General features: G+C 38.6%; 1 protein-coding gene across 1 annotated transcript in view; it reads right to left on the bottom strand.

Moving 5' to 3' along the window:
- LOC108687837 (regulating synaptic membrane exocytosis protein 2) overlaps window positions 1–17,050 on the bottom strand; it is a 61,642-nt gene that overhangs the window by 12,116 nt on the left and 32,476 nt on the right. Inside the window, exons 7-18 of the mRNA XM_018193832.1 lie at window positions 13,379–13,586; window positions 12,781–13,032; window positions 11,799–11,822; window positions 10,410–10,674; window positions 9,548–9,799; window positions 9,081–9,251; window positions 6,720–6,749; window positions 5,258–5,414; window positions 4,891–5,060; window positions 4,635–4,795; window positions 4,230–4,467; window positions 62–2,592 (exon numbers count right to left, since the gene is read on the bottom strand). Of these exons, the coding sequence (XP_018049321.1) occupies window positions 62–2,592; window positions 4,230–4,467; window positions 4,635–4,795; window positions 4,891–5,060; window positions 5,258–5,414; window positions 6,720–6,749; window positions 9,081–9,251; window positions 9,548–9,799; window positions 10,410–10,674; window positions 11,799–11,822; window positions 12,781–13,032; window positions 13,379–13,586 (4,459 nt within the window). The remainder of the gene's footprint in view (window positions 1–61; window positions 2,593–4,229; window positions 4,468–4,634; window positions 4,796–4,890; window positions 5,061–5,257; window positions 5,415–6,719; window positions 6,750–9,080; window positions 9,252–9,547; window positions 9,800–10,409; window positions 10,675–11,798; window positions 11,823–12,780; window positions 13,033–13,378; window positions 13,587–17,050) is intronic.

Raw genomic sequence — 17,050 nt, 5'->3', positions numbered from 1 at the left:
ATTTGTCGAGAAATAACATTTTAGAGAGCTAATTTTAATCACTATGAACTTTCTCCTTTACCTTTCTCATCCTGCGGCACATCAGCATTACTGAGACTTCTGGTGAACTGACTTCTCTTATCGTGTTCGTCATGGCCATTGTCGGTGACCTGGCGTCTGGACGTCTTCTCGTACGAGCTCGACTGACTGGTGTACTCGCTGCTTTCGGGCATAGATGAAGAACGACGATTCCGAGCGTCGTCGTCGTCGCGACGATCGGCGACGGCGGCGACGACGTCGTAAGCGGATTTTTTTCGGGATCGTCGTCGAGCGGACGACAAGGATGACGGCGGCAACGGTGGCAGAAACGTCGACGCCACATCGGCGACATTGGTGAGCGGCGACGTTTTCGTGTTTTGTGGGTGTTGGTGGTGATGATCGTCGATCCGTGGGTGGTAGTTTTTAGCAGTGTCGGAGGTAGCGGTTTGGGAATCAAAGAGACTCGAATTAGCGTTACCAGGGCGGGGTGCTCGGTTACGGGGCCTACGCGGATCGCACGGGCCAAATCCGCAGTTCTCGCTGCACTGGCTCTCGCTCTCCATCGAGTACTCGTAGTACTCGAGGGTGTCGCTGATCGCCACGTTCCTCTTACTACTTCCCTGCGGTTGCTGGTGCTGCGCTTGCTGTTGCTGATGTTGCCGTTGTTGCTGCGGTTGCTGCTGATACTGCTGACTTGAAAGCCGCTGCGGTTGCTGCTGATGGAGCTGCATGAATTGCTGACGCTGCCTCTTCTCGAGCATTTCGAGATCCCTAGCCTCCGGACAGCTGCTGTTCCGCCTACGATATCTATGCTTCGTCTCTAACGATGAATGCCGAAGATCGTCGCCCTTTCGCGATAGCGATCCCGACCTACCTAACTCCGAGGAGGACAGTGCTAGCTCACGACACTCCGGGCAACTACTCTTACGCCTAGCGCGCGATACATATCGCGCATCGCGATTCGAAGAACGTTGCGACCCTGACCTAACTAGCCCGCGTGCCATCGGATAACTGCGATCCTGATATCGGTCCTCATGATCATATCTTGCATCTAAGTAGCTATCACGATCTTGTTCCGCGTCAAAGAAGCCCGATCTAATGCCGTCGTTTGCTCTAGCGTTCGCCACGTAGCCCGAAGTACGACGGAAATAATCAGCGCCGACTACCGTCTCCATCGATCCGAACTCCTCGTCAGACTCCAATACAGTTCTCTCACCGTTTCCTCGCGGACCATACATTCGTAAATCTCTACTCTCTGGACAACTGCTGTTTCGCTTGCGACGATACATACGTCTGGCACGGTCTGCAAGCAAGTTCACGTCTTCGTCTGAGTGTAGGGTCGGCGTGGACTCCGTACGTTGGATTGTCATCAATTTCTTGCTCTCCATTCTCGATTGAGCACCTGACACGTCTCTGATCCGTGGCAGGGTCTCGTAGTCACTTGTGCCTCCATCTCTACTACCTCTCCTACTTCTTCGCCTTCGTCTTCGCGGCACAAATCCATCCTCGTATGTTTCCGCCTTACTGTGCGTAGTCCAATAATCATAGTCGTCGGACGAACGAAAACTGATGTAATCGTTCATCGTGAACTTTTTGTCATCATCATCAGATAGTGCATAACATTTTCCCTGAACAGCACAAGAACGTTTCGTTACATCATGAAAATATTCACCTTCGCGCACTGATCCACTAGTTCTTAAGGCACAAATGCCTTTGTCTAGGTAACTAAACTGCTTCTGTTCGTAGTCCTTTTCCCGGTCTATAAATCCTTCGTCGTAATCAGCGTCCCAGTTCTCGCGAGTCTTATACCTATCCTCTTGATAAGAACGACCAGTTGCTCCATGCCGCAGGACACCTTTTATGTCCTTCGACATCCACTCATTCATGTTGGTGGATTTTGTGTCATCGTTGATTTTTGTGACGGATCTCGCGAGAATATCACCATCATAATTTTTTTTACTAGATGAAAAAGCTTCCTCAATATTACTATAGATATCACCAATCGAAGTACGAAGATCGGTATCTACTTTCTTAATTCTTGTTCCTGGAGATATATCCCTAATATACGAGGTGTCGTGATTCAAGTAACTTCCATCCATATATTTTTTCTTACTAGTATCATCCTTATTCAGAACATTCCTGAGATTAGCATGGCCGTTGTCACTGAAGAGACCATTGTCCTCCGTTAAATGAGAACTATAAGAAGCTTGATAATTGTCAGTCTCAGTATTCTGCTTGTCGAAACTTGGAACGTAAATCTCCGTTTCGCCACAATTAAATTCCGAGTCATATCCATAAAACGATTTGTGGTCCTGATCGAGCAGAAAATCGTAATTTGTCTCTTTATTCGTGAGACTCGTAGGCACTTTGTCGTCACCGTTAGAATCGTAGTAGGATTTGCTCTGATCGTCCAGCGCAGGTATCTTGTCACCATACCCGGCGTCGCTGAGAGAGAGATTCCGCTTGAGTTTTCTTCTGGCCGTCCTGAGACTGTCGTCGCTGAATATGTTGCTCGAAATGCTCTCGTACTCGAAACTCTTGGCCCGGCGCGATAGCAGACCGACGGTCTCTGGCCTAGTACCGAAACGATCACCGTATGTATCACGTCGAAGCTTCTAGTCTTAGCGGACAAAAAAGACCTACGTGGATACAATCTAGCGTTTATGCTCCTAATATCGAAATGGTCAGGGAGGTCGATTGAATCGACAATCGATCACCTTGTCCTCGTTTTTGTCTTCATGGTCATCGTTGTCATTATCGTTATCGTCGTCGTCGTCGTCGTCGTCGTCGTCGTCGTCGTCGTCGTCGTCGTCGTCGTCGTCGTCGTCGTCGTCGTCGTCGTCGTCGTCGTCGTCGTCGTCGTCGTCGTCGTCGTCGTCGTCGTCGTCGTCGTCGTCGTCGTCGTCGTCGTCGTCGTCGTCGTCGTCGTCGTCGTCGTCATCGACGTCATCATTCTCATCACCGTGGAATCGTTACGTGCACGCGACAACGTACCAAATCCTCCTGCGAGATACGGCGTCGAATACCTAGAGCGAAACTTTTCCACAAAACGATCGTTAAGGTTGACGCGGAGGCAATCTTCGACGTATATCGCCGGTATACGATTCTTAGCGCTACTAGCTACGAGTCTCTCTGGCTTGAGTATGTACCCCTCGGAAACGCTGTACTCGCTGGTCTCGGAGCTGTAATATCTCAGCATGTTCTCGTCGACGGTCTGCGATCTCGTGAATGGCGTACACATCTTTTTGTACAACGAGCGTACCACTGCGGACTTGCTCCGTACGAGGGGATATAGGGTGGGACACTTGCTAGGGTTGTTGCTTTTGGGCTTGGTGGGACAATGACATTCGCTGCAGGGTACCCTAAGTTTGTGCCTGCGCCTATTGCGCCTAGGGGGCGGGGGTATGGGGGATGTGGCACTGGGTATTAAAACTGTCGGTCTGTAAACAATGTTTTTCATATAAAGAGCACTTTTGCGGGAACACAGCCAAAGGGTAAGCCCATTCCGCTTTTCATCTTTCTTTAGCTCCTTTTTCTCTTTCTTTCTCTCTTTTTTTTTTTTATTTAACCACGCGTTCGCGATCGATCGAACGCATATCGGTCATTAACATGGACTCGGAACTCGACTCTGTCGATTCGCCGAGAACAACGGGTCGGCATTTCAGAAGAGACACGCGGCGATCGATGTACTTAGCAATGCTTTTTCTTCATCTCTATGAACGCGATGAGACACAACTACCTAACCGTTCGACCAACGCCACGCACTGATCCCTGCTTTCTTAGAATGAGATACTAATTAAATGGACATTGACATAGTGCATAGGAAGTGCAATCTAATCGTTTTGTAGAGAAGGCGCGAAGGATATCGGATGACTTGACACGTACACAAGCAGGATGTGAAAATGTGCAACTACGGGATACCCATTTAGTTGACAATGTCCATTTAATCCAGGGATTTTCCTTGACTCGAGAGGTTGAGTCGATGAGAGTGCTATTCTTCAGATTATCGATTTTATCGTGACATAAAGGACGTATAACGATGCATTCTAAAGTTGCAGCGATATATATTTAAAACAGCACGCTCGATGCTCAGATCCTCCTTCTTACCGGGATATTCTATTGAATCTGCGTTGCTTTGCACATTGACTGCCGCAACGCGAGGTAATTCGTATGCTAAAATAACGGAAATTTAATTATAAAACTATACTCACATTAGCGCTCTTGATCCACGTGGTCGTTCCGATTGCGTACTAAAGGCACTGCTCGTTACCGAAGCTATGCTTTCCATGTCAGAATCTCCAAGATCACCCAATATATCTTTGTCGGGACTTAAATGCCCCCTCCTCGGCCTGTGCATTCTGTGAGCGTGACTGTGTGACAATGTTAATGGATCGTGTCCGATTGAAGGAAGATCCGAGTCCGAAAGGCCACTATAATGCCTTTCCCAGCCTGAGAATAAATTAATCAATTATTGAAGATACAATAAAAATTTATAAAAAGAATGAATTAATATATTGACTATTACGTTGGTTTTCATTCTTTCAGTAGTACCAAAAAAATAAGTAAATATCGGAAAAACGCAATAACTTTTCCAATGAAAAAAAAATCTCTCATACCCGTGCTTCTGTATATCGACTGTCTGTTGCGATGTCTCATGAATCTTGCTCGTTCCTCAAAATCTTGTGTGACTCTTTCCTTTAAAGCTGCCGGGATTTGAGGTAGCTGACGTTTCTTTGGCGATCCAGTAGGTGTGGCGGTCGCCGATCTCGAGCCGAATCTAAATTGGTAGTCCATTGGTAAGTCCAGTTCTAATTCCCACAAGTATGTAATCTAGATAATGTTCAAAAGAATTTTCCCTGTGATATTTTATACCTCGTCGTATGAACGTATCCGTGCGAATAGGGAATGGATCTATGCTCGGGTGGAGACAAGGAACGGTGACCGGTGGGACTCTGAGACCTTCCTCGATATCTAATGCTTGGAGAATCCATAGGTGCCGCGCTGTGCGACCTGTGACCCATCATTCCCCGATGGATCTCCTCCTGCGGTACGTATTTAATATTGTACGTCTCGGTAAATGTTATCTAAATGTATATATCGATTTCATTTTATTTATTTTAATCTAGTTAAAAGTTCCCGTCGAACTTGAGATACTGTCACTTTTTTTATAAATGCTCCATTTAAAAAATTTTTGCTATCGGTGCTCAGATGATAATTAAAAACGTTTTCGAACGCTTACCTTACGATATGTCTGGTAACTCGAGCTGATAGTAGCGGGTTGGTCACGAGAAATCATCAGGGCTGCCCTTTTGCGTCCCTGAGGTGACATATCTCTTCGACTCCGATGCTCACCATCGATGCAGAGTTCCCTCTCCGGCGGTGGGCTAGAATAGTGGCTGCTCCAGCATGCGTTCATTTTTTTTTCATCAATCAGTGAATGTTGCGTGCCTTACAAGTTAAATGAGGCGAGTGCTGTGATCTCGCGCTAATCATTAAAATGCATGCGGCCAGGATGGTGGAAAAGCGGAAAAAAAGATATTCAGAACGCTAGGAGCGAGAACGAACTACACAGCACCAAGAACGGAGCCAAAACGACAAAATAAAAAATAAAATCCGCAAAGTTCTTTCATTCGTTATCTTTCAAATCTTCTTCGTATCTTTCATATTTTAGCGCATAAAATATAAGCGTGAGCTCAATTCGACTTTTCAGATTGCAAACTGCGAATGCATATCTAATTTGGCGCGAAGCAGCTCCAAGTTACTCGGCAATGCAGTCGAACATTCTCCTTGGTGTTCTCGATCGCGGGACTCTTTTCGTTGCCAAAAATGAAAGTACACGATAAAAAAAAGGATGACTCGTCATAAATTAAGAATATGCTGTGTAAGTGTGTTAGATGAGTGCCAAGTATTGCGTAAGCAATTGCACATCGAAAAGAACGACCGTGGCGCGAAGTATGTAAGATATCCAGAATAATTTTCACCACTTTTGGCAACGAAAATCTGGCGAATTGGAATCGAAGCTTCGAGAAATTCAATCCACCCCGGCCGATGCACTGCAATGCACTAAGCATTCTAGAAGCCATGTCTTGTCGCATCTAATACAATATGCGTATATGCAAGAAGCAATGACAGCATGACGTCTAAAGTGCCTACATGAATGGCGATTTGCTAAATATTCGTATTTAATATATCGTTGTTCATTTCACTATGTTTTCGCGCCTTGATAAAGAACGAAAACAAAGGATAGATATTGTCTCAAAAATTTTATAACACCGAAATATATTGTGCATTGCAATATTCACCGACTGCGTGTACAATATCGCGCGCGTGAAAAAGTACAAAAGGCGAGATTTTCTGTTTGTCGATAGTAGTTTTCGTCACCGACGACGTCCGTATCAGAGTCGCTGTTTCTTTTTTTCTCCGAAAAAAAAGACACTTTCTTTCCTCCTTTCCTCCCATCCACGCTTGGAAGTAATATCCTTGTCAAATAAAGGTTTCTTATGTCTTTGTTGTCCGTTCTTAAATTAAATTAGCTATATGATCACGTCAGTACACGTCCCGTTGTCATGTCCCTATAATCTCCGGCTTGTCGGCATGACTAACTGACTGATCTACGCGCAATACAGAACCTAGCGGTGAGGATGCAAGACGTGTGACTGCGTGATTCGTGAAAGATAAGATATAAATTGTAATGGCCGTACCGCTTATAATTTGACGGCATATTATGAAACCTAAAAAATAAATCACAAAGCACACGATTAAAATTAAAATCAATGGGCGATGGCGCGGCCGCGGCCGACGCGTCATTGTCTAATTTTTTTATCTCTTCATAAATCATATATTTTTAACACGAAACATTTTGTCCACATTAAATGTATCAATTTAAAATATGTCCAAGTATGGATTTTTATAGATGCATATGCTAAAAAAAAATTTTCTGATTGAAAATGGGCGAATTAGAAAAGTCTGATCATATCTATCGGAATTCTGGTTATCTCAATTGGAATTATAATAGATCGAATTAGAAAATTCTTTGTCCATTTTTAAACTGAATTCCAATTAATGCAACCAGACTATTTTTTCAATGTAATATTTTTTAACTCTATCAATATTTTTAGGATATCGCGAAGACATGAAAAAAATGGTATAGAATTTGTATAATATTATGGAAATAAATTTTTTTGTAATTCTCGTGTGATAAGCTCGTCAGAAAAGCTATTCGTAGTTCGCCATTAAATATAATAACATCTGCGCAGAATTATAATAAAATATATTTTATTAAAACGTAGACGCAGATACAATTGTTCATTGTATTAGCTGCCGGCTTGATTTGACGATGAATATGTTAATATAACTGGCGAAACCCTTTCGAATAATGTCATTAAACGAATATTGAAGGTTGTTTAAATATGCGTAGGATGTCCGCTGCTCTCAAAGCAGACTGGAATGTTTCAATTATTCGGAGAAAGCTTTTACAGGCTAATGCGCGCTTAGAAGCGTTCGCTTTGCAGATCGAAGCTGTATGATATAAAAAAAAGTGCAGAGTGATGCCGGATAGTATCTCGGCTTATCCTCATCTCTGCCACTCTACCTGCCAAGCCTATTGAAGATAGCCTACGTGTTCATTGAATTCGCTACATTGATTCGATTTGCCGCATGTATCGTCGATGAAAAAATTTATGGGCAAGCTATCTTTAAAGCGAGAGCAAGACGTGTGTTGACATTGAAACAATTTTAAAAAGTTTACTTGCTAAAGGGAATTACAGGGAATTATATATGAGAATTATAATTATAAATACGCATATGCATATCACGAATTTTGTTACATAATAAATTTCGTTGTCGTTGATAATTAATTCACGTCAACGCAGATTTTACAGACTTCATATTTTCGTAACTGAATAAATTATTACAGCAGCAATAAATTATTGTGTATTTAACTTTCTTCTCTGAGATCCGTTAATTTAGCAACTGTGCGATTTCGAATGAATTCATTATTGTTATAAATTAACTCTTTAAACAGTTGTATTCTTATTTTCATTCTCTTTTGACGTGCACTATTGTTTCTTTCGCACATAAGTAGAGACTCGAAAGCTTCGACATAAAAATTACTTTACACTCAAGAATAATAATCGGATATTGTCACTGAAGTATTAATATAGATACGAGTTTCAGGCTGACTTCCGGAGCTAGCAACGGTCGCGAGACAACTGCTATGTCAATTGGCTTGTTGCCCAGTTTTATAACTTAGCTTTTACCCTCTCTCTTTCTTTCGATTGACCCCTCCCGCTCGAATCTTATCTTTTTTCAAGCTTCCGTTAGCTATCATTTATTTTATATATTCGTACTTGTCTCTATTTTCTCTCTGCACTTAGCTTACATTTTAGTCGTGTAAGAAAGAAAGCAAATCAGAACTCAGTATTGGAACCGCTTCCAAAACTTTACGGAAACTATTTTCATATTATTAAAAGAAACAACTCTCTACAATAACTTTATGACAAATGATTGGTAAAAAGAGGGCAAAAGAGTAAAAAAAAATTAATGAAGACTTTTTTATCGTGTATTTATTTTAAGCCACGTAAAGTTCTCTCTAATTGCATAGATTCGATAAACGTCCAATTTTAACGGTCGGATATTAAAGGAAGAAATTCTTGCAGAAAAATATTCTGTATCATACACTGAAATAACGTTTTTTTGTATAATAAAGATCGCAACACGAGAATAATTGTTACGCAATATAACGATAATAGTTACGAAGTCTGTCGGGGACAGCAACTCTGTTAGATTAATATCGTAATTCCTACCCATCAAGTATGCTAAATTCATTGAGATGTCGCATTTAATTTTCAATAATGTATAAAATATAGACTTATCTCTATTCGATATCTTATGATTCTCGCACAAACGTTTCGATTTGCGTGTGACGGATTTATGCAATATTTAACGGAGACATTCTAAGCTAGTTGAATTAAACGATTTTTTTCCGACGGTTTCAATATACTCTCTTTCGTTAGACCAAGAGATTTATATATATTACAGAGATTTTTAAGAAATAGTCTTACCTAGAGGAACTGCCAATACTGCTTATGCTGGCACCGTCAGCCGTTCTCCTCTGTTCTCTAGACACGTCGCAATCCGTAATGTCGCACTCCGAGGTGTCGGAGTCACTTAATCTCGAGGTGGTCGATGGCGGACTAAGATGACAATCTATCATGTCATCATCTTGGTAATGCCTGAAGAGTAAAAATAGTTAATAGTCTTAGCGGTAGTAGTCACTCCCGTTTTGTCGCAATATTAAATTTATCTCTATTTGTTTAGAAACAAAAGAATATAGACAGAATGAATTTGTAGAATAAAGATTTCTGAGACATAAGAGACATTGTACAATGTCACATTAAACGCAGAGAGAGATATGACGTAGGAACATTGTCAAACATTCCGTAAGGGATTCGTATTGATGCGAGGCATTTATTTGATCGCTTTTAGCATTGGCATTGGAACTACTAGCATCCGCGAGTGCGAGTCATACCTAACGTGCCGGTGTTCTCCGTGAGCGGTCAGAGAATGCCATTCTGGTTCTTCGTCCAGGAGACATACTGCCAATTCCAGGACAGCCTCGCCGAGGAAATCGTTCGCCTCGTATCTAGCGTAGTCCCACACCGTAATCTCCAGTGCTCTCTTCCTCAGGTCCGAACGTCTGACTCCATTATAAACGAAAGTCTGATTCCATCTGGGATCGTTCGTGTTTGCCACAGTCTTCGTACGTCGTTTCGATTTTTCGCTATAATGACATTTAAAAAAAGAATGTATAAAATACTAGTAGGAAGTAGTAATTAAATTAGAATGAAATAGGTCACAAACTGAATAATCATTGTTAAAATTTTGCAAATCTTTGCAAAGAACAATTTTTATTTGATAAAATATCTAAAAAATTTAGGTAAGTACAGACCTAAAAATAATTTTGTTGGACCATCAAAATAATTATGCAGAAGACCCAAACATGATGAGCAATGCTGCAAAAAGTTTCAACAAAGTTTCTATCAACCAGCTTGAGCATCCTACATAATTTTGATAATCCCCAACAAAATTATTTTCAGACCTACATAGTTAAAAATTTTTAGATACTTCAGCAAAACCGTTCCTTTTCATGTAAAACAAAATTATAATGTTAATACATACGTATATACATCAAATAATATTTTTTAAATGTATATTTTTTAATGTATTTAGTTGAGTTTTCATGGTATTTGATTGAATTATCTGTACATGCTTCGTTACTCAAATTATGAATATCGGAGCACAGGTATTACGCGCATTTCTTCGAAATTTTCAATTGAAATGTATTATCATCGAATACTATAAGAGAATAATATTCAGTAAAATTCACTTACCTTTTGTCAGGAAGCAGAAAAACTTTGGCATAAGGGTTTCTAGGTTGGCCGTTGCTCTTTGGAGTGAGTCCCGCGGCGCATATTATCGTGACGATCAGCTGAAGTCCCACGGGATCGAAGCCCAGCTTTACCTGGATGCTGCCGCCCACGTTCGCATTTCCAGTCGGATTTCGGGAGTGTCGACTGCGTCCTTGGGCGTACAGGTCCGGCGAGCCCGGCGACGTCACTAAAACCGAGGGTTTCTCACGCCTCGCGTCGTACAATTCTGCAAGTGATCGTGCAGCTTCGACTAGGATATAACTTTCCGTATCTACGATCTTGCAGCGATTCACGTGAAGAGAAGGTACGCGCGAGATTCGTTATGAGGAAGGTAACGAATAGAAGTAAGAGACGACGGTAAATGAAGAAGAAGAAGAAATTCGAGTGATCCAATGAATGAACAAACTCTCATGCTTTCATTGCGCTAACACATTCATTGCCAACCGATCACTGGCACTCACATTTATTGGCAATGAATATGTTAATATTCGTGTTCATACGATATGTATTAGATAAATACTCAAACGACAGAAAGATTGAAAATGTATCCTCAAGACGTCCAAAATAATGTTTGAAAGATTGAGATGTCTATTAGATGTCTATTCGAGAAATCTCTGCGTCGATCGGATACTTGAGTGTGTGAAATTATAGATGCGAAAACCAAATTCTATCTCACAACGTCATCGAACCCCTAGGGATGTTGCAAAATCGATAAACTATTTCTGAACAGTTCTGGAAACACCCACGTCTTTCGTAGAAGTGGAGTCCGCATGCACGGGTTCTCACAATCACGGAAATCCGTGACAACGAGCCACGAAAGGAATAAGGGGAGTTATTATGATAATAATGTTAGATCGATATGTAGTGGAGATAATAGACAATAGTGAATACAGCAAATTACACTTATCCATAAGGATTACACGAGATACTCGTGATTTGTTATAAGTAGAAAGGAAGCACGATATGAAGGATTTATATATTATATATCGGTATCTTTATATCTTGTATAATACATATAATATATAATAGTTGTTGCTCCCATAAGACTATACCTATACAACGGTGCTCTTTTAACGAAGGGAGGAGGAGGGGTGCATTAGCACTACGATCTACATCTACGTTAAACATCGACGGCAGATACTCAAGGCAGAATAAATAGTAAATCAATCTTCGTTGCTTCGTCATACGTCTTGTCGTAGCATCGAAATCATGATTCCGGTCCCGTTTGTTGAGATTTGAAGGCAAAAATCTCACGAAACGGTGGTCGATAACGGAGATAAAAGGCTAATGATACAGGCAAGAAACACTGATTAATAGAAAATGATTTAAAGAAAGTTGTCTGAGGCCTACCCCATAGTAAGCATTTCTTAAGACCTGAAATGCGAAAAATGTAATTCGTAGCATAATGTTATTTTTCATATGCTTAATACATATACTTATGCGATATGTAACGCAGTGTTAACAACGAGAGGCACAGTGCACTGTTTTAATAATATAATGAGATTTAATTATTAAATATTTTATTAATCAAAATAATTAATTTTCAATTCTTCCGTCTGTTTTTAATTTGTGCTGATTTTCTTATTGTTCATCTTCCCTATAAAGCTTACCTAGTAAATAGTACAAAAAGATTTTTAAGGAAAAATTTTTTTTGATGATGAATGAAACAAACTACGTTAATATTTTCTTTGATCAACTAAGAGGAAGATGTAAATGCATTTCAAACAAAATACTTCTGATTCTATAATAATCACATTCAGTTTAAAACATACAGTTTAATACATCTTCCTAATATACTCTTTTCTAACTTTTTATTGCTACATCCAAATTGACATCCTGAGAAGAATGAAAGCCGATCTACCTAAAACGATTTCATCCCTTTTAATTGTGTAATTATCATTTGTGTATATACCTGCAGAATACAAACAATAACATTACAACAATGTTATAATTTCTTATTCAATATAATAGTATAAATATAATAGTAATATAACACACTATTGAGTAGAAAATTATAACATTAATGTAATGTTACTGTTTGTGTTCTGCGGGTATATATAATTTTATATATATAATTTCTTGTAATGCTTATTAAAATGTTTATTAGAATAATGCTCGGTACTAAAAGCCCACATGCAAGACTACTATATTATATCAAATTGATAATAAGTATATTTAGAGTTTTATAAAAAAAAATATGTTACAAGTATATTCCGAGTTCGAGCGAAACGAGTCGATGATAGAATAATCTAGATCACGACATTTGTGATACATAGAAGCGAAATCAAGTCGAAAGACGGCCGGAAACGAAACGTGCTCTGTGTATAGTCACCTTTGTGATGCGGCGTCGGAGGTCCAGAGATGGTTTCATGTTTCTGTCTCCACTGACTCTGAGCAACGATTCTCCTGGACGTCATGGGCGTCGATGGGCCCGGTCCTGCAGGCGCCATGCCCGTTGTCGACAACTTTCTCTCAACTATGAGCTCAATCTGTGGCTCCAACCTCGATTCGGCGATGATGTCGTAAACCTCCCGGAAGCTTTTGCCTTGAAGGGACCTTCCATTCCATGCGATCACCTCGTCACCTGAAACAGCCGCAAGGGATCGAGCGTCGATTCGTTCTTATGGACGGTCGTGGGAATGGAAACGGTTTGTTCGCGATTGTTACGAGTGCTGTCGATAAACCGTGCGCTTTCAAAGCATCAAAGTTGAAAGTACGGATTACAAAATTTATTAATTAATGCAAAACTAATAATCAATTTCCGATTATGATTTTTTTGAAGCAGAGCGATAAAAATTTTGCAATTTATAGTAAGTATATTTCGTAATAAAGTTTATCATCACGTATTATTATAATTTCATCGTAAATAGATAAGACTCGGATGATTAAAAAATTCTCCGAATTGCTTGATCCGAACTTTATAATCTTACCGGGTCTAAGTTGACCTTCTACATCCGCCGTGCTACCCTTTTTCACTTTCTCGATCAGAGCGCCCATGGAACCATCTTCTAATAGTTTGCCACCGACAACTTTTAGTCCGAGTATACTACTACAGCTTCCGGAGCCGGCCGATTTTCGTAAAACCATGTGGCCGATGATCTTCTGACCGTCCTCACTCGCTTGCCAGGATAATGGATGCTACGGAGCGCGGATAGTATTTCTTTACTGATAATGAGTGTTATACCTTCATAAACCATTAACTATACATATGGAATGATAGTCCGGATTCTGGTCTGAGCTTACATAAGAAAATTTAATAAAATCTGAGATATTTTATGTGACATTAATTAATAACCAGTATGACTTAATATAATTATGAAATATACTATTTTATTGTAAAAATAATTAATTACAAATCATATTCTAGAAACTCATTTATGTTTATAAAAAACTTGTATAATTTCATCGATTTCCAGTATCCTGACGTATTTCCATTTTATTGATCTATATTTACTAATTAAAACACAACTAATAGAAAACAATTGTAACACACATCAAATACTATTGAGAAATGCTTTGCGTCTTGCAACACATTTTTCTTGCACTATTTGAGGTTAAAAAATGTTGTAAGATACAAATATACAATTTTGAAACTAGCATAAATTTTGAGAGGATACGAGCTGTGTCGATATATAAAAAAGAACAATATAATTAATTAGAAAATAGAAACAACTTTAATTGACTATTTTAAATAAATTGTTTCTAACAAGTAAAAGCTTCATGTTTTTAACTTTCACGAAATCTTTCGCTATCCTCTCAACAAAAAAAGTGGTCTTTATGATTTTCGACGATCTAGGCACGTCGGAAAATTTAGAACAACAAACAACCCATGCTGTTGTAACATGAAACATATAAAAGCGAATAATAACCATTGCTTCATGCGCTACATGCGTGATTAGCAAATATTACAATACCTAGGCATTCCATCTCGGCATGCATCTCGCACCTGTCTCATTTTTTAATGTCCAAAGATCCCCGGAAAACTTAGAAAAAATTATAGATATACATGTATTGCAGACATGCAAATAACACTGCGTGGTCGTCAATATGCGTAAAAATCCTGAGCGTGATGTATTTCTATCTGAGAACGACACGATTCACCAGGTGGATCTACTTTAGGGAAAGGGGTTCGCCTCTTTTTGGCTTCTGTCCTATCAAATGTTGAGCTTCTCAATATCTAATACGAGATTCATAGAAAACCCGAAGTCTTAGACAGGATTTTAACTCAAATTTTTATTCATAAAATTTTTATATTTTTTTATTATAGCGGATTTAACAATAGCAATACTAGACATTACTGAAAAATTAAAAAGTAAAATCTACATAATCAATCGTATATTCTTGAAAGCTCAAATTTCTGAAATTTTTTAATAGATTCAATCATTTTATAATCCATTTCTACTTTTACGCCAGTAAAATATTTAAAAAGTAATTTTAATCATTGTAATAATAATGTTTATGATCATGTTGCAATGCAAGTTGAAAAAACTTCTTGTCAGATAATATTCGAAACGCAATGCTTAGCAAGATTAAATACCAGAAGACAATTAAGCATGTTGTTCGTGATTAAACAATAGTATTATACAAACTTCTTTCAATAGTATTATAATACAATAGTAATATAATCGAAATCGTAATAATTGAAGAGATATTAAAAAACTCTTTGCTCAGAACTGATCGACGACAACTAACGAGGTTGTCAAGTCATCAGTTGCGATATCCTTTGGCCGCGATCCAATTTCATTAATTATGAAACAGATACGTTTTTCTTTCGAGAACTGGCAACTTTGCCAATCCTTTAATTGGATCATTTTAGATGTAACTTGCCTCGCGAAAGAATCACGTGAAATTTTCTAAGTCACTAAAATACACAGTTAACAAAGATATAATCGCAATGCATTTTTATTGAATAAGATCTGCATCTGTCAGGACGCGACACAATTATCGATCGGATGTAATTGCACAAATTAATTCCCGCATCAAGTCTCATACCTTCCTCCTTCGATTTATTCGAAAGTCAGTAGAATCAATCGCGCTCAATAGTGTTTAATTTCCTCGTTTTTACCTTCACGCATCGCAATCAGTTTCCACTTTTGCCTCTGAGAAAATAGAAGCAAGTCTCGAGTTACGTGACTTGTTTGGAAAATAGAAGTGAAAAAGATTGATCCCGATCGAGTTGCTTCAAGAGATATGTAAGTCGTTGCCAGATAAATTATCCGATTATCGACTGTTTATCCAGGGAATTTAATCTTGATTATTTGCTTCGTATAATTGGACCGCGATCCCTGTAGCCTATCTTCTTAATCTATCAAACAATAAGCAGTGCACGCAATATTTCATCCATTCGTACAGAAACTTTGTACGAATTTGTAAAAATACTTAAATCTAGAATTGCAGTCGTAAAATATTTCTGGATATTCTATAATTAGTTAATCTAATGTCTAATACTTATTTAATTTTCTTAACGTTTCTTAACGTTTAAATAATTTACTTTCAAAACGATAAATAAATCTTTATTTATTTGTCAATAATTGCAAAGAAATTAAGTTTTATATCGTTATCGTGTTCCTTCTCCATTTGAAGAATTGAAAGCATCGATCAATGTTATTTTCTGCTAATTTCGACAAAAATAGATATCAAATCGAAAATAATCTTCATGAAGTATTTATAACTGTCTATATAATTTTATTTCGTTTTAGATCTCGATAAAATTTTTCTAAATTTTTTTTTAATAGAAGAAGATATACAATAATCAATGATCAAATCGTGCTTATTATCCATTTTTCGTTATTTAATTGATTCGTTTACACAGAATGTTTTATTTCCACACTATTAATCAAACACACAGACGCATATATTTATATTATATTGATGAATAAAAATAGCAAAATGAGCTTTATGTATAATAACATCAAGCATTTTTTGTCTCTCTCTAGATACATATTTCTAGGACAGTTTACATGCCGAATACTGAATCGATTATCTGCAATTTCTTATACATTAAATGTAACTCATGAAAACTTAATTGGGCGACCATATCTTAATTTGGAAATGGCGTAAAAGAGAAATGAATGTCAGAAATTATATTCATTATTTAAAAGTACATAAATCTTCTCCGTCGCTATTAAATCTATGTCATTGCGAAACTCGAAGAAAATTACAGCAGATTTTAGGTAAAAGAGGCACGATGAAATGGAATCGAAAGAAGCCTGACGCAAGAGAATTGTACAGAAGATAATTTTCTACTTAAAACTTTTGAATTCACAGAATACTATGGATGATAATCAGTAAAAAAATTTTTGTCTTTTTACTAATTACATCAATATGTGCATAAACCAGTGCATAAACCAATAGCATAATCGGTTATTTGATAATAAGTCAATTTAAAAGTTGAAAGTGAACGATATTCCGTGACTTCAGCTTTTTGGGACTCCAAATAAGCTTGAATTTTATGTCAATACTGTAAGTTGTACAAAGAAAGCCGATACAAATCATACAAACGAACCTCGAAACGAATACAAGCACACAAGCCTTTAAGCACGAAGTTTAAGGTTAATCGAGCAAAAGAGGTTCTCTCTGCTTGTCAGCACAGATGGGATGAA

The sequence above is a fragment of the Atta colombica genome, unplaced genomic scaffold (assembly GCF_001594045.1).
Source record: "Atta colombica isolate Treedump-2 unplaced genomic scaffold, Acol1.0 scaffold102, whole genome shotgun sequence".
NCBI classification, from domain to species: Eukaryota; Metazoa; Arthropoda; class Insecta; order Hymenoptera; family Formicidae; genus Atta; species Atta colombica.
The sequence above is the reverse complement of the archived record's forward strand: the minus strand, read 5'-3'. Positions and strand labels throughout refer to the sequence as shown.